The sequence below is a fragment of the Stegodyphus dumicola genome, chromosome 8, assembly GCF_044657685.1.
Source record: "Stegodyphus dumicola isolate Sdum_Otavi_A_Nest chromosome 8, ASM4465768v1".
Classification (NCBI taxonomy): Eukaryota; Metazoa; Arthropoda; class Arachnida; order Araneae; family Eresidae; genus Stegodyphus; species Stegodyphus dumicola.
In genome coordinates this window covers 57,873,308-57,892,004 of record NC_140775.1, presented here as the reverse complement: position 1 = coordinate 57,892,004, position 18,697 = coordinate 57,873,308, and the positions used below count along the sequence as shown (strand labels likewise).

The 18,697-nt window shown below is 32.7% G+C and overlaps 2 protein-coding genes and 1 long non-coding RNA gene across 6 annotated transcripts in view; 2 read left to right on the top strand and 1 right to left on the bottom strand.

Moving 5' to 3' along the window:
* The window catches only part of LOC118201421 (uncharacterized), a 426,452-nt gene extending 414,880 nt beyond the window's left edge, over nucleotides 1-11,572 (top strand). For both annotated transcript variants that reach the window (XM_085821882.1, XM_085821883.1), the window contains exon 16: nucleotides 11,065-11,572. The gene's annotated coding sequence lies outside the window, so the exon portion shown is untranslated. The remainder of the gene's footprint in view (nucleotides 1-11,064) is intronic.
* LOC118201422 (uncharacterized) overlaps nucleotides 1-18,697 on the bottom strand; it is a 59,332-nt gene that overhangs the window by 18,243 nt on the left and 22,392 nt on the right. The gene's annotated exons all lie outside the window — the stretch shown is intronic.
* tobi (target of brain insulin) lies at nucleotides 5,160-14,733 on the top strand. Of its 2 annotated transcripts, none has more exons than XM_035373525.2 (2): nucleotides 5,160-5,313; nucleotides 12,712-14,733. In XM_035373525.2, the coding sequence occupies exon 2, from the start codon at nucleotides 12,712-12,714 to the stop codon at nucleotides 14,695-14,697; it is 1,986 nt and encodes a 661-aa protein (XP_035229416.1). In that variant the 5' UTR covers nucleotides 5,160-5,313; the 3' UTR covers nucleotides 14,698-14,733. The 2 variants fall into 2 exon arrangements, with proteins under 2 accessions (XP_035229416.1, XP_035229418.1); XM_035373527.2 differs by lacking the exon at nucleotides 5,160-5,313 and adding an exon at nucleotides 5,946-5,965.

The following is an 18,697-nucleotide window of genomic DNA, read 5'->3' as shown; positions in this document are numbered from 1 at the left end:
ACAGGCTATTAATCTGAGTCTGAACTCAAAAAGGTTCCACTAATGCGCGAGCTGTCAAGACCGCTGAATACCAGTAGTTTGACTCGAACTATGTGGACGGGCTGGCTGCATCTAATCTAACCTAACCTTACTTTAGCTCTGAAAGGGAAACACCTACTGCAATATGCACTATATCTATAAAAGTTTCATTCATAATACTAACGTTTCCCTAAGAAAGTTCTCCATGAAGGTATCCCTCCCCTTAGGCAGATAGCCCTTGCTTGCTTTGCGTAATTAAATAAACCAAACCCTAATTTAGTGGTGTCCAACCGGTTTTGGTTTTAGGGCTACTTTTAAATTTCTGCCGTGTCTCTCGAGCGCCCAGTGTTTTATGTTTTTAAAACAACCCTTTAATGAAAATATGTGATTTTATTGCATGACTTTGTTTCCAAATGATAAGGAAAATTAATACAATCTACAAAAAACTGAAGAAAATCCACTAATAAAACTCAAATGTAGTGTAGGTTCAAACTAATTTTATTTCAAATTATGAAATAAAGTAAAGCACTAATACAAGAAAACATACCTATTAAAGTGTCAAACATCTCATTAAGTCATTAACTTGCTGTTGAATTCTCTGACATATTCAAATTCGGCGTATATTCTGATACCCAGCATACCAGCACCACGGAGCTACTTTCACGTGCTCTAGCATTAACATACTTCTGTACTTTCTTTTTACGAGGGCCATCCAGGAAGTAGATTACGTTTCCGTCTGTGTCCGCTAGGGGCGGGGCTAGCGCGGCCATCTTGGGGTCAGAGCGTTGCGCAGCTCAGTCTGCATCTAGCCGTGCTAGTGAGAGGTTCGTGCTGTGCTCCGTTCAGATACTGTGACGGTTTGAAATGTCTGCGTTAATTGAAAATCCCGCGAGCTGCGAGGTGCGCTCAGTAATAAGGTTTCTGACTGCAAAAAACTGTAAACCGATAGAAATCTATCGGCAGCTTCGTGAAGTGTATGGGGAGAACATTATCACTGAAGGTGGAGTGCGTCAGTGGGTCATAAGATTTCAAAATGGCCGAACCAATGTTCACGACGAAGATCGAAGTGGGAGACCCAGCATAGTGACCGCCGAACTTCTCGAAAAAGTCGATGCTAAAGTCCGTGAAAATAGAAATTTCACAATAACGGAACTTTCTTTGAGTTTTCCACAAATTTCGCGAAGTTTGTTGCACGAAATCATCAGCGAAAAGCTTGGTTACCACAAGTTTTGTGCAAGATGGATTCCAAAAATCTTGACAGAGGACCACAAAAATCAGCGAATGGCTGCAGCGTTGAACTTTTTGGACGCTTACCATAAGGATGGTGACTCTTTACTCGATCGCATCGTTACTGGTGACGAAACATGGGTGAAACATGTGAACTGTGAAACGAAATTGCAATCAATGCAGTGGGGGCACACAAGTTCTCCCCAAAAACCCAAGAAATGCATGCAAACAATGTCGGCAAGGAAGATGATGGCGACTGTTTTTTGGGACAGAAAAGGTGTAATTTTGGTGGATTTCCTGGAAAGAGGCACTACAATAAACTCTCAAAGGTATTGCCAAACTCTCCAAAAACTCAGAAGAGCAATTCAAAACAAGCGCAGAGGAATGTTGAGCTCTAAGATCTTGTTGATTCACGACAACGCCCGGCCCCACACGGCAAATGTCACTCGTAAAGTTCTTGAATCTTTTAAGTGGGAGTTGTTTCCTCATCCGCCGTACAGTCCCGACCTGGCACCGAGCGACTTCCACCTATTCCCAGCAATGAAGAAGTGGCTGGCTATGCAGCGTTTTGATGACGACGCACAGCTGCAAGAAGAGGTAACGAAGTGGTTGAAGGCGCAGGCGGCCGAATTTTTCGACGAAGGAATTTCCAAGCTCGTACATCGCTACGATAAATGCCTTAATTTGTATGGTGACTATGTAGAAAAGTAGTATTTGAGTGTGGCTTTCATCTGTATATAATAAAATTTGTTTCCTATACTTTGTTTATTTTTTTATTCCAAAACGTAATCTACTTTCTGGATAGCCCTCGTACTATTAAGTCATGAAAAAAACTTGCTCACAGAGGTATGTTGACCCAAAAAAATGCTTAGTGCGCACCTGAGTATGTTTCTGTATTTAATAGGGTCTTCCTTCTTGTTTCTATATTTAATAGGTCCTTCAAAAATTTCATCATTGTTATTTTCTATGCTTTTGAGTACTATATCAGTAAAAAGAATAATAATCTCTAATTCCGTCTTCGATGTGTTAATAAAGCAAAATTTTTGCATCGATGAAGCCACTTCCATTATATTTAATTCTAAGAAAGGATTTTTTGTTGAACAATAAAATGGGTTCCACAGAAAACATGTCTTAGAATCTTTTTAATTCTGAGTTAAGTAATAACAGAAGCTCTTCAACTTAAATGGATCAAACTCTAGAATGAGGATAAATGACGGAAAATGTTATTAGTCTTTCTTCAATAAGTTGCACTTCCATAAGGCGATTTAATCGATTTTAGCCAAACAAACAGATACTGAGCTACCATTTCCGATACATGTTTTGATTTTCTTGTAATATGGTATTTAGGTGGCTGAGTGCAACAGTGATATTAGTTAAAAACGCCAGGTTAGAAAGCCACTCCATGTCATCCAATTTTTGGTCATAACTGTCTTTGAATAAGAGAAAGGTTTTAATCTCCGAACAACATTCTAATAAATCTTGTTAAAACTTCTAGCCTCAGCCACCTTAGTTCTGCAGAGTAAATTATATCACCATACTCACTGTCTACTCATCAAAGCTTTCAAAAGTCGATGATTCGTTCTCGGACAAAATGTACAATGCGCACAATAACAGTCATTACGTGACTGAGGCTGAGCTTTTTAGCAGCCAGATTTTCTTGATGAAATCAGTGGTATGAACTAAATTTGGAAAATTGTGTCGTCCAATAACCCCAGTATTATTCCCGATCATAGCTCAGCCCACATTCTACGAATTTTTTAATTGGTACGCTCTCTTCAACAATATAGTTCTTAACTGCGTTAAGTGTCTTGCCCTCGAGTGTGTTTTGCCAAAGTCAGCACGGCAACGATGGTTCTTTCTCGGAGAAGTCAGGAAACACTAGTGAGCTTCAGAAGTTGGGGTGAGTCAGCAACATGAATAGAATTAACAAACTGCAGAGAAAATAGGCACATTTTTCCAAATCAGATCTCATTTGTACGTAGACGTCGTTAGCGATATCGTCCATTCGTCATGCCACTGTGATTCATGACAGAGCAACATCTGTTTTAGCTGCAATTATTTCATTTTTGTTTTTAAATTCGTGAAACAAAGACTCGGTGTTGTCAGTATAGTTTCGTTCACAATGGACTCATCTGAAAATGCCTTTTCATGTGATCGAAGAATGTAACTTACTTTGTTTTTATGTGATTCTTTGTTTCATTTTCGAAGATAAAAAGACCGTTTTGTTCAGCTTTCAGAGAAGATTTTAGTGATTGTAATTTATGTTCATGTAAAGCAGACCTGATGGATATTTACCGTTAAAATCCTTATGAAGGTTTTAAGCTGGCGTTCAACAATCGAATGCTTTGCTACCGTTACTGCACATTGATGCCATGGCCAAATGGATGATTCATCTTCTGAGCAGCAGCTGAAAGGGCTTATGCCAAAGCAGAATCCTAATCCGCCGCGCAGATAAAACCGCGGAAATGGGATCGAGGGAAGGTGATAATACAGGAGTAGGTGAACACAAAAGCAACGCTCCTGTATGTGACATGTAATTAAACATTTTTATGATTGTTTTTTTACGTTAGGATTAAATTTTTTGTCTCATAGAGATTTTGTGATTGTAGCTGGCAAGCATCTAAAAACGATTGTGAGCAACCAAGCGCCCGTGCGCCACCGGTTGGACACCACTGCCCTAATCTCTTGATACGAGTTTCGTTTGGAAAGAATTTAAGATACGAGTATGGAAATGCATATTTCGTCAAATGATAATCTAATACAAAAGAGAAAATAAAAATGTAAAAAATTGGTGCAAAAGGTGTCAGAAGAAATGCTAAACCACCTGAAAATGTGTATGAAGAAAAGGAGGCCACGCCATCTTCTAATCTTCTCAGAAGTAAAACATTCTGGTGTATTAGCTTTCTCCTTCTAGCTTCCCAAAGATTTTTGGTGGACCCTTTTTTTGTACCGAAGGCTAGTTGCTACTTTTTTTAACTGCTATTATTTTGATAAAATGTTACGGATAGTTTCTAAACAGCATAATAAAGGTATTATTTTTAAAATGCGACGAAAAAAAAAAAAAAAAAAAAAACACTTCAGTTTAATTCTTTCACACGTTAACTGCCCACCAATAGCCGAGAAGATAATAGACGCTAAACACAGGTAGTTCGATAGAGTTCTAATCCCGGCGAACGAAGTAGCTACTCATGACCGTTTTCATGATTCCCCCCCCCGTTTTAATGTGAATGCGTTCCCCGTGTTCCTTCAGAAAATTTTTTCTCCCTTTAGGCAAACAGCTCTACACGCATTAGCATAACCGAAAAATAACATTAGAAACAAGCAATGACACAAGTTTTTTGCGCATTTTATCATTTGGTTTCGAACGTGCTGGCATGCTTCAGATTTTGCAGCACGCAACTTATATAAATGTTTATTTCTTATAGGTTTTATTTTGAATCAAACGACAGCTTGACGGTGGAAGCATCAGAGAGAAATTACGTGGCCCGGCTGTACAATATATGGCGTTAGAAACATCTTTTATTTACTATAATTGTAGCAATATTTAATGAAATAATGAATCTTTATGAAACTATCATCCTGCTGTCAAATGCTATAAAATGATTATACGGAATCTACACTTCAGACACAAAGTATCCTGTTAAAAATATTTTTGCCACTGAAAATATATGAAAACATCATTAAAAATATACAGAATTCATTTGCGAACATCTCAAATGAACAAAGTTTCTGCTACAATTTGGAACATAAAATGTAAGATAACGCATAGTTTTAATCAATAATTTATTTTACTGATTTTTTTCGCCGAAAAAAATATTACTTCATAATCTTGCCACCCTTTCCACTTTTTCCCCCTTAAACTTTTACGTTCGGATATCTCATTGAATGACGTAGAGCTAAATAAGGTGAAGAGCCGTCGAGTTTTGTGGCATCTTGCCAAGTCAGCTGACGAGAAGCCGCGGTCTTTGCCAGAAGATAAGCAGAGAGGATTCAAGGTCGGAAGAAGATGCGACAAATTCCTATTTCACGCACCGGTGAGATCACGCAGATTTACAAACAGCAGGAAAGGTACTGTAGATTCTAATTTGTCGTTTGTTAAATAGTTTTACAATGTTTTGAGATTATACCAAATTATTTATTTCTACGACAAGAAAAATGTAACAGTGAAAATGAAAGAGCCAGTTAAAGACAGACAGTTTAAAATATCTCAGTCATATATTTATTTTCGTGTTTAAATTCTTATCCCTATATTTAGAAATATTTTGATGAGTATGACTTGCATTTCACTGTCAGAATGATTGTTTCTGGACATGTGATTCTTACAGTTACAGTTATAATCAATAATCAGGATAATAATCTTATCAGCGATCAGTGCCGAATTACAAAGTACAGTAATAACATTTTCTAGTTATTATTGATTATCTGCGTATGTTTAAGAAATTTTTATGGTTGAACTACATTTTGATTGTGAAAGTTACGTAATACATATTCCCAGAAGTAATGTCGAAAGGATTATCGAACAATATAAAATATTTATTCTTTTACTCAAATTTTTCCCCACTGAATTAATATTCTTGTATTGGGAAAGTATTACATAAAATTTATAAAACATTATTACAGCTTTCTTCCTCTTTCACTGACTTGAATTTCATAAAGTAAACGCTATAAAGTATTTATCTATCTATATGTATATATTGTATCCCATCTTTGATGTCTACAGGTAATTTATATTTTTCTCATATTTATTGATAAAAAAAATTTACATTTGAAATAAAAGTGTTCAAGGGTCTTTGTACATAGAAAACCTGTTTAATTGGCTTTTATCGAATAATAGATAATTCAATATCAATTAAATCATTTATTGGCAATGTTGTACAGGAGTAAGATCAATCAAGATAAAATGTCATACACACAAACACAATTTTACCGCCTATCCTACTGATGGGTAACATTTAATAAATTAGATGAGTAAACAAGAGTTGTACCAGAAAACCAGGAAGCATAGATATGACTGATGGAATGGAGACGGTGCATGCTTCTGTTACAAAAGTATTATGTGGATCTGCCAAATACAGCTCTCATACAATGACAAGAAAGAAAATGGTTTCATAATCCTATCATACAGGCATCATAAATATATACCGTGATATCTCACTTATATATAATAAGTTTAAAAATATTGTATTGTAAATGCATATGTTGCATATGTATAGTAAAATTAAAAGTATGAAACAGAATATAAAAATGTCTTGGAAATATATTCAGTACAATTAACCTATTTATCATAATAAAATTAGATTTTCAGAAAACCTTGATTAAGAAATGCTGTATTAGAGATATTTTGTAAATTATTATGAAAATGCTAATGACTCATTTCCCTTTTAAAGCTAGTAATAATTTTTCTCTAACATAATGTATATATCATTCTTCTAAAATATGTAATAAAATGATAAAATTTGGATGTATTTATTTTATTTGCATTTATATATATATATTTATACAGATAGAGAGAGAAATGTTGAAAGTCACTGAATAGAAGGTTAATAGACTAGAAGAGAAACATGCTAATGTGACAATCAAAATCGTAAAAACAACCTTGTATATTTAGCGTAAGTATATTGAAACACTCAATCAATTTCAAGGGCAGCTAAAGGTCCCTCCTCATCAGGAGAAAGAAATACCTAGAAAGAAGAAAAATAAAGGGGGAAGGAGTCTTAGAAACACGTGATCCTTATCAGCACTGCACGTGGTTATAACTGGATTTTTAATCAGAGTTACACTGGACGCCTACTTTTACTGAGCCAGGCTATCTGATCAAACATGTAACACAAAAGACAAAGGACAAGAAAAATTAGCGAAGATAAAAATAGGGAGCGAGGGGCAACCTCACCTTCACGCTCAAAATCTGAACTTCGAATAATGGAAAGCAACCACTGAACGGACTTTTATACCCTCTGGTAGTACCAAAGGCGAGGAGGTAACGCCATCTATCGGCAAAAATAACTGAATTAAGATAGTAGAATTTTAAAGGCATTAGGAAGGACTGGATTGGACTTAAAATCATTAGCTAAACATGCTAAATCTTTGTGAATATGAAAAGCCTCAAGAAAATCCAATTCACCTATGGAGGAAGCCTTTTGGATAATTTTTGCAGACCCAAAGTCAAAATTATGGTTAAATGGTTAACTATGATACGCTATTGAAGACTTGTTGATTTTGCCTTTTCTGACATAAGATTCATGTTCCTTGATATGAAACTTCAACGCTCTTTTTGTTTGGCCAATATATCTTAAACCACACTGAGATGATATACTATAAATTCCCCAAGTATTCAAGACAGAAACACAATCTTTTAGAATGGAAGGGTGAATTTTATTAATAGGGGAGAAACCAACTTGAAAATTGAATTTCTGGAGAATCCGTGCAATTTTATAGCTAACAGAAGGATAAAATGGAAGCATGACAAGGTCATTAATATTACTTCTAACAGTGGAATGTCTTCTTTGATGGGAATCTGAAAATTTTTTAACGGCTTTATCAATAATCATAGTATATCATAGTTGGACATTTAACCGTAATTTTGACTTTGGGTCTGCAAAAATTATCCAAAAGGCTTCTTCCATAGGTGAATTGGATTTTCTTGAGGCTCTTCATATTCACAAAGATTTAGCATGTTTAGCTAATGATTTTAAGTCCAATCCAGTCCTTCCTAATGCCTTTAAAATTCTACTATCTTAATTCAGTTGCTATTTTTGCCGATAAATGGCGTTACCTCCTCGCATTTGGTACTACCAGAGGGTATAAAAATCCGTTAAGTGGTTGCTTTCCATTATTCGAAGTTCAGATTGTTTCCATTATTCGAAGATCAGAAGTTCTCGTCCTTATTTGAGAGCAGTTGCGATTGACCGTGGATTTTCTTCCGTGATTATTGATAAAGCCGTTAAAAAATTTTCAGATTCCCATCAAAGAAGACATTCTACTGTTAGAAATAATATTAATGACCTTGTCGTGCTTCCATTTTATCCTTCTGTTAGCTATAAAATTGCACGGATTCTCCAGAAATTCAATTTTCAAGTCGGTTTCTCCCCTATTAATAAAATTCACCCTTCCATTCTAAAAGATTGCGTTTCTGTCTTGAATTTTTGGGGAATTTATAGTATATCGTGTCAGTGTGGTTTAAGATATACTGGCCAAACAAAAAGAGCGTTGAAGTTTCGTATCAAGAAACATGAATCTTATGTCAGAAAAGGCGAAATTAACAAGTCTTGAATAGTGTATCATAGTTGGACATTTAACCATAATTTTGACTTCTGCAAAAATTATCCAAAAGGCTTCTTCCATAGGTGAATTGGATTTTCTTGAGGCTTTTCATATTCACAAAGATTTAGCAGGTTTAGTTAATGATTTGAAGTCCAATCCAGTCCTTCCTAATGCCTTTAAAATTCTACTATCTTAATTCAGTTATTTTTGCCGATAGATGGCGTTACCTCCTCGCGTTTGGTACTACCAGAGGGTATAAAAGTCCGTTCAGTGGTTGCTTTCCATTATTCAAAGTTCAGATTTTGAGCGTGAAGGTGCAGTTGCCCCTCGCTCCCTATTTTTATCTTCGCTAATTTTTCTTGTCCTTTGTCTTTTGTGTTACATGTTTGATCAGATAGCCTGGCTCAGTAAAAGTAGGCGTCCAGTGTAACTCTGATTAAAAATCCAGTTATAACCACGTGCAGTGCTGATAAGGATCACGTGTTTCTAAGACTCCTTCCTCCTTTATTTTTCTTCTTTCTAGGTATTTCTTTCTCCTGATGAGGAGAGACCTTTAGCTGCCCTCGAAATCGATTGTTTCAATATACTTACGCTAAATACAAGGTTGTTTTCACGATTTTGAGAAGTTTAATATATTAAGCATTTCATTATGATCTGAATTCTCATACAGTACATGGTTACTTTAGCAGTTAAAAAATTTTAGTAGTTGATAGATTTTAATGAAACAGTACATGACCACTTGACTAAATATTCTTATTATATGCATGCTATAAATATAGCAGACATTTTTCGCATTCTTAATAAATCTGAATATTTTATAGTAACATGTATAATAAATATCTTACAATTAGCATATGATAAACTGTAGTATTTTATAAACTACATTTCCCTTGTTATTCTCAGCAACATTGAAATTTAGTTAGAATTCTTTTAGGTTTATGAATTTTTCGTATAATTTATTTCTGTTCGTGTCATGTGTTTTTGAGTACTCCCTAAATAAGAGAGAATTTTGAAATAGTATTTGCATGCATATGTCCAACCTTAGAAGGTTAAAATAATTTATAATAAAAGTAATATGTATTGTATATATAAGAAATCAATAATTTAGTTTCAAGCTGCTTCACAAGGAAAAAAATTTCCGATTCATTTAATTGAATTTATTCCTGAATAGTAAACATTTGGATTACTTTTTAATAACAACATGCATTTCTTGATGTTTGTATTAGTTTGTCTTTAATCTTAAAATAATATGCATTGTAGTTAAAATGTGAAAACTCTTTTCATAAAAAAATACTGAATTGAAATGTTAAAGTATGATAAAATCTAATTAAAATACTATTATTTAATCATTTTACTTCTATTTCCATTTCTTTGAAGATAAAATTAAATAATGATATATTAATTACTGCACTAATTTATGCAGCCATACTTTATTTTATTATGTTAGGCTCATACTCGGCTTTAGCATATCAAGTTTGTACAATCTTGCATTTTCCTAGCCCAGATTCCTAGTGGATTTGTGAAATTTAAAAGGGGATCATTGATAATCATAGGACTGACAGCTGAATGTGCAATGGCAATTGATCAGCATAATCAAGATTTCATTGAATGCAGCAATTTATTAATTGATAATTAATCATTCAGTGATATAAAGCTATATCAGACAAAGTCAACTGTTATTCAAAACACATAGTTTTACATATGCTATGTTACACATATACTACGTTCAGGTTTATAAAAGACATACGAGAAAAAGGTCTCAAAATAAAAGTTGTTATAGAACAAAACATTATTGGCGTTCTCTTTCTTCTCCCCTAATAGAAGCAGGCTATAGTCAAGTCAATAATTTACTACAGAAAACAAGAAACAAGTTGAATATTTTTGACCAAATTGATTTAAGAATTAAGTTAACCCTTTGGGTACATGTGAGGAGTGAGACTCATCATCTGCTTACTTGGGCAACCGTAATCAGTGTTGTAACTAAAATGTTATTTCAAAAATATATTTATATCACCAATATAAGTATATTCCAAATAAGATTTATTACTTATACATATTAATCCATATATTGACAAATTAAATCCGTCCTATGGGCATAAAAATCTTCAACTAATTCAGTACTCAAAGGGTTAAACAATTCAATAATAAATATTAAAAAATTTGCAATTGGTACATCCATTGCAATGATCAAACTGTAATTAGAATCTGTAATTTTTTTCTGAAAACTTTTTATAATTTTTTATATTAAATTAACAAAATTAAAAATAATAGCAATACAAAAATAACAAAACATAAATCTAATAAAGTCATTTTTTCAAAACTTTTGTTCATATTCTAATTGTTAGTTATTTATATGCAATTATATTTGTATTATGATTATGCTGGCTAGTTACAAGATTAGTGCTAAATTTTCTCTAGATCATCACATGTTTATTGCCTGACTCTGCTCCCTTGATGAGAGATCACATAAAATGTAAACTTAAGAAAAACCATACATAGAAAAATTTACATTTAGATTTTGCTTCAGAGTACTAATGGATATTGGTCTATTTACAACAGATGGCTTGGAGAAAGAATGCTACTGTTTGAAGACTGCACTGACCTGCATGATTGCTGGACAATATTGTAATCATATACACCCCCAAACACATCTTCAGATGACTATTTTACTGATCTGGAACTGTTCCATTAAATATGAAATGTAATGATCCACAGAACGGCTCTATAAAGAATTGTGCTGTCCTAATCTCTGAAGAGCAAATCATATTAATGTATCTTCCATATGTTTCTCAGAATCATAACAAAATAAAATATTGCTCAAATTCAATGTCCTTCAAGAAAAATTTACTATTAGAGTTATAACTTGATTCACATATAATGTTTTCTTTCTTATATTTATTTTGCATATTTGATTGGAAACCAATTGCAGTTCACCAAATGATGATATTTATAGATCCCATTTGAACGTTAAATTTTAGACCATTCTGAGTATGGATGTATTTGTTATTTGAGAATATTCAGTACTTAACTTTTGAAGGATAATAAAAATTTCCTTGTGGGCATCTCACATTATATGTGTTATTTTTAATTATATCTATATTACCACTAAAATGCGGAAATTAATTAGGGTTATCTGTTAAAGTGCAGAAAATTGTTTCATTTCTCAAAATTACCTTGGTTATCTGCACCTTACCTACTAGGCACTTATTAAAGTGAAAATAAGACCTTTGCTGGAACAACAGCTATATTTTCTGTAAGCTTAAATTAACATAATGTTATTTATTTTTTGATATCTAAAAAATCAAGTAAATACAATCAAACAATTAACAAATTAGTTGACAGAATCAATCTTAAATCTATTAAATGACTAAAATACAATGAATAAAATGGTTTAAAGTATTATTACAATTAAGGAAATTAACATAATGTTATTATTTATTTTTCGATATCTAAAGAATCAAGTTAATACAATCAATTATCATCAATCAATTAAAAACTTTAATACAAAGAATCAAACACTTTAAAATTTTATTACAATTAGGAAATGAATTTGCGAAACATATGATAAAATGCCGCCCAGAGGGTACATTGGTTAGGGGAGCCTGACTGCGATACCGATGGACCCGGGCTCGAATCCCGTAGAAGGCATGGGTGTAATTGTCTATCCCTTCATAGGAGGCAAAGGTGGCCCACCTATTAGGTGCCTCCATAATTAAGAGACCACCACATCTGGAGTCATACAGTCGGCATCGGCCAGGCAAATGCCCCCCATTTGAAAAAAAAGATAAAATTATGCTTACTTAGTAAAGCAATCTAAAGATTAGTTTTTGCGATAAACACACCTATTTGTGGATTTAGATTTGCAGTCACATTTCCTGAAACCCTGGCCAGTACAAAGAGATTGTTTTACTGCTGTTTGACATAACAGTATTCTACAGTATATTCTAACAAAGTGGAGAGGGAAAGGAAATGAGATAAAATAACTTTTGAATTTTAATGATACAAAAGCTGTTACCTTTCTACATCTTACCTAGGTGCACATTATCTAGATAAGATGCAGAAAACTCTTGATTCCGCACTTTAGCAAAGTAAATGTGCACACTAACGACTTTCAAACTTTACCAGTAACATATATGCTACAAATATTTATATGGCATTGCATTTTTTTAATAATAATTTTAATTTCAATGCTCTTTATACTTTTAGATGACTTGGATAAAGCTTCTTTTATGCATATATTCCATTCAAGAAATTCATGGGACCTTACCTGATTTGCCTCCATTTGGCATTCCAACGCTACTTTTAGATTCACTCCAATTGACATTGTCATCCAAACTGCTGCTAGATATCATTTCACCTCAAGGCAACACACTGAAGGGCTACTTGGGATGGCTGCCCCAAAGGAGCAATTTGAATTACACTAGTTGCTCAGAAGAATCCCCTGCAGAATCCATATGCCTACGATATGGTAAACAAATGAAACTTTTAGTGACTCAAGATAATGAAGATAAGTGTGAAACAGATAGCATGACATGTCATGCAGTTAGTTGCCACAAAGTCCAATGGACGTTCCACCTTACTGGGGCAATGGACTGTTTCATCTTAGGTGATGATCTTTGGTATGGTGATGGGGTGGTTATATCACAGCGATGGCCTTTACAAAGTGATTCTAGATCATGGTATCCTGCTGTAACCGGGGATCCTTTACACCATCCTGCAGGAAATGTGATGGAAAATCTCTGGATTTCTTCTGGTGGTTTTGCTATTTATGTCGAGCATGAAGTTCCTTTATTTGTAAGTTTTAATGAAAGTGGAAGTGGAAAATTATGTTTTTCAACATCTTACAAGAAGCATCCATATCATAATGGCATTAAAAGCAACCCGCAGTTGGTTTATTCTGTATGTTCAGCAATGTCAGTAAAAGACGTGTATTCTTATGTCGCACATAGGTGGCTGAAAAAGCCAGTTACAATTCCAGATGAAATGATGTTTCAGTATCCTGTCTGGTCCACATGGGCAAGATACAAACAAAACATTAGTGAAGCAACAGTTCTTAAATTTGCAACTGAAATTCAGTCTTATGGCTTTCCTGCTAGTCAGCTAGAAATTGATGATAAGTGGGAAAGTTGCTATGGTGATTTAGATTTTGACATCATAAATTTTCCTAATCCAAAGAAAATGGTGAATGATTTAAAAGAACTTGGTTTTCCAACAACATTATGGGTGCATCCATTTTGTAACATAGAATGCAAAACATATAAAATTGGAGAAGAAAATGGCTACTGGGTTAAGAATAATGAAGGGCAAACTCTTCTGTTTAATTGGTGGAATGGAGAAGCTGCAGCCTTAGATACTACAAACAGAAAAGCAGTGGAATGGTTTGTAAGTAGATTAAGAAATTTACAATCAATATATGGAATAGAAACTTTTAAATTTGATGCTGGAGAAGTATTATGGTTAGCATCTAATTTTACATTTCATGATGAAATATCAAATTTACAACCTAATATTTATTCACGATCATATGCAGAATTAGCTGCTCAGTTTGGTGGTAAAGTTGAAGTTAGAATTGGATATGAATCTCAGCATCTTCCAGTATTTGTGCGCATGTTTGACAAATTTTCTCACTGGGATTATGCAAATGGACTGCAAACAATAATACCATCAGCCCTTCATTTATCATTGTTAGGCTATAACTTTATACTACCAGATATGATTGGTGGCAATAATTACAATTCCCCAATAGGTTCTTTGCCTGACAAAGAGTTGTACATTCGCTGGCTAGAAGCATGCATCTTCTTTCCTGCTATTCAGTTCTCAATAACGCCATGGGATTATGATGATGAAGTAGTTAATATTTCAAGAAAGATGGTTGCTTTGCATGAAAAATACTCCACACACATACTAACATCAGCAATACAAGCTACAGAAACTGGAGAACCAATCATTCGTCCACTGTGGTGGATAGCACCAGAAGATATTGTTGCATTAAGTACTGATTCACAGTTTCTTATAGGGGATGGAATAATGATAGCCCCAGTTTTAGAATGGGGAAAGAAGAAACGTGACATATACCTTCCTGAAGGTAAATGGACTGATGTTCAGACAGGAAAATTACTTGAAGGCTCACAGTGGTTATATGAATACAAAGCTCCCTTAAATATTTTACCCTTTTTCATCAGGCACTCTTAGCACATTAAAAATAAATAATAAAGTTTATTGACTAGATTTTATTTTATCACAATGTGAATAAATCTTTATCAAAAGTTACTCCATCATGAAGAATATCAACATATATGAAAACCATCAGTCTGTGATATTAACATACATATATTCTAATATGGAGAAAATTAAATGACGCTATACAGTATAATGTTCAAAATCAGGATGTCCAGTTTCTGAAATGTTACAATAAGAATTTTTTTTTTTTTTTTTTTTTGTGAAAAAAGGAGAAAGAATTACATTCTGAGAATAACATATACTTAATGCATTATGCATGCACAGTAGACATTTTTTCATAATAAAGCATATCAAAGGTCCTAATTTCACTTCACTTTTGGCACTAGATAAAACATGTCTGTGGTGAACAAACATAATCATTTATTAGCATAAATCTCTATGATCAATAATTTGGCTTTATAAACCACCTTATTGGTCAGTATACATATCAAACAAAATATTCTATTAGCTTATCACTGATTTTATGGATTGATTTCAAATTCATAGACATATTAACAAGATTGCTAAGATATTTTCTCCTTTCCTTAGATCCCTTAAAAAATATATTTATGTATTTTTCTAAGAAAGAAAATTGTATAGTTAAGTCATAGATATGTACTGCAAAGTTTTTAAATGGTTTTAATACGACAGATTTCTTTAATCAATGGAAATTTTCAAAAACATGCCATAATCAAAGATAAAAAATATCAGTGTTATTTGCATTTTTTTACTGTCATATAACATGAATTGAATATAAAATTTCTAAGGAAAGGAGAAAATATTTTAGCAATCTTGTTAACATGTCTATGAATTTGAATTAAAACTATGAATTAAAACTTTCCATATAACAAATTTGCAATGATAATTATATAACTTTACAATTATATCTAAAAAAGCAGTATATTTTTATCTAGATCAGCAGCATTATGTAAATTGCTCACAAAATCTTGACAAAATTTTAAGAATGCTTATATAACAAAAAAAAAAAAAAAAAAAGAGAGAGAGAGAGAGAGGAAAAATTTTATACTTGCTTAACTTGGGTTTTATATGTGCTTAACTTAAAAAGAATTGTAAAAATTATGCACTGCTTCTTCAGAACAAATGCTGGAAATGTAGATGGGGCAATTGAAAGAAAATAATTTTATGACATCAGATTCAATACCAATAAAACAATTATCTATATTCGAAACAACTTATCCGCATTTACCAGTTCTATTAAAATTCCATCTATATTTTGGATGTGTACAATCTATATTTACAGTACAGCCTTGAGGTTTGTGAAATATCAAAATGCACATGCCAATGTTACACATGAAAAGTTTGATGTCAAACACAGATATGCAATAAGCAAAACGTTAACAGCAAAATTTCAAGAATAAGACTGAAGCAAAAGTCATAAAATATAACATCAATATTTTATTGTGAAAATACTGAAAAATTTTTATATTAGATTTTGTAATAACAAGTTTCATACTGACAATGCACTAAATTACAATACCCACGCTTATAAGAGAACACAAAATATTAAAATATATAGTTAAATTATTTCACTTTAAAAATCTGACTAAACAAGTAAGCATAATATTTCTATTTGACATAGAAACATGCAAGGGAATATGCTTATTAATAACATAATATTTCTATTTAACAAAGAAACATGCAAGGGAATATGCTTATTGTTAGAAAATTTATATCTAAGAAATGTCTGTCATGTCTCTCAGTTAGCCAATCAGCTTCTTCCTTATTGCTAGTTAAGACCCAGCGAGAGAGGCAGACAGGCAGTGGAAGATTGGAGTTGTCTGCAATAACTTCAGTAGGATGTTCGCACCCGAATTTAAGTTTGGTTTTTAACTGGCATAGCTGATATAATTTTGCAGGGTGTTGAGATAACACCTGAGTTAAAAACATTTAAATCTGTGGTTATTTCCTTAAACTGTATTTTATTAACCTCTGTAAATATTCCTGTATGCAAAGTCGTGTTTATAGATAATAAAAAATGTTAAACATTAGATTTATCTTGGATATACCTTTGCCATCCTGTCAAGCATGATAAACACACTCATCTCATGCCACTCCAGAGGAAATCAAAAGTGATTGGAGTTAACAGAAATGTGAGAATATTTGTTGTAATTTTTTAAAAGCTTGATTGTAAATATGTTTAAAGGAATAATTAAAAGTGACCTTATTTTGATGTTGAAGAAACTCTGTGAAGATTCCAGTTTAAAACTTGTAGAATTAAGCGATAAACTTTTAAGTTCTAAAGAGTATTTGAAAGATAAAGATTTCATCATTGAATTTCTTAATACTATATTTGAAGAAAGAAAAAATTAAATTTCAAAATTACCTTTGTCACACAAAATGAAAGCAGTAATGAAACTAGTAACAACATAGAAAAATTACTTTCATTAAACTTTTGAAAGCTGTACAGATAATTTTGATTATGGTACTTAAATAGAATAAAGCATGGAACTTACTTTTTTACTCAACTGAAAGAGCTTTTAAACATAAGAATGTACTAAATGAATTTAAGTCTGAAATTTTAATTAAATTGATAGGTGTCAAATCTTCTGATATTTTAGTGTATGCTAAAGATGATAATTTGAAAGCTCATCAGAAAATTAAATCATTAATCATTAAGGAATATGAATCATCATCACTAACATGTTTAGAAAGTTTTCACCAAGCTAAAAGATTGATGGAGAAAACTCATTTACAGTTTGCTTCTCATTTAAAGTCATGCTCTCATTTAAGGTCATGACATTATTGTAAAGCAGAAATGTCAATGATTTTGAGTCTTTAATTTACTTTTTCATTTCAGATAAACTTTTTCAAACATTATAGCATTAAAGAGAACAGCATTAGAGCATTAAAGAGAAAGATCTAACCAGACGAAAATGCCTTTCTGAGTAAAAGCCAACACCCACCAAATCACACCACTTTATTAGCATATAGAAGCTGTTCAGATACATTTGGATGCTTGCAGGAATCAATTTCAGTACCTTCTATAAGAAATGGTATATCAAGACAATAGGTATAGAGGATGTTAACATACTTTTTAGAATGATTCTGGAACACTTTAATTAACGTTTAAAATGTAAAGACAATAAATAGTTTATATTCTTTACATTTTAAACATTACATTTATTTAAATTTAATTTTTTTAAATATTTGATCTGATAGCCTATTTTCTAGACTAAGTCTGCATTGTAATTTCCATAATAGAAGGACTCTTTGTAAAATTCCCAGGCCTACTGATTCCTTATTCCTCTTCCTCTGTTTTCCACAGTTCATTAATCATGGTTAGTTAGTACTTAGAAAGAGCTCTTTTCAAAAGACCAAAGGTACAATAGTCCATAGAGAATCCTCAGGGAATTTCACAAAAATATGTTGAAAAGTTATAAATGCAATACATGCATCAGTCTTCATTTTTTTCAAGCAATGCTCTGGTACTTTTTGAAGTATAACTTGTTTGTCTTGACGAAGTACCGCTTTTTGAAAATCACTGGGATCATTTCTTTTGCATATATCAGGCATAGAACTTTCTCTTATTAGTACGTTAAGTTGACTTTCACATTCTTCTCTACCTCTTCTTATTTTTGATTTCCCTAAGAGACTCCCACAGTTATCAAAATCCTTTGAAACTTTCTTTGCATAAATGGAACTAGGTCTGTACACTTTTTTCTCTTTATTTTCAATACTATATAGACCCATTTTCTGTTGCAGTCATTTAGGTAAACTGCCATCAAGGATCACAATGTATTTCAATTTATCTCCTGCTAAATAGTTTTCATACAGGGTTCTATAAATTGTTTTGCTCTGAGCCATCTGCCTTGAAAAAGTTGAAGAATATCATATTTTTTAGCTTTTTAAATTGCACATTTTGGTTTATTATTTTATTTATTGTTGCTACAGATTTATTTAAAGGTTTTGCAATGGATTTTAATGTCAGCATGCGTAAACGCATTATGCATTT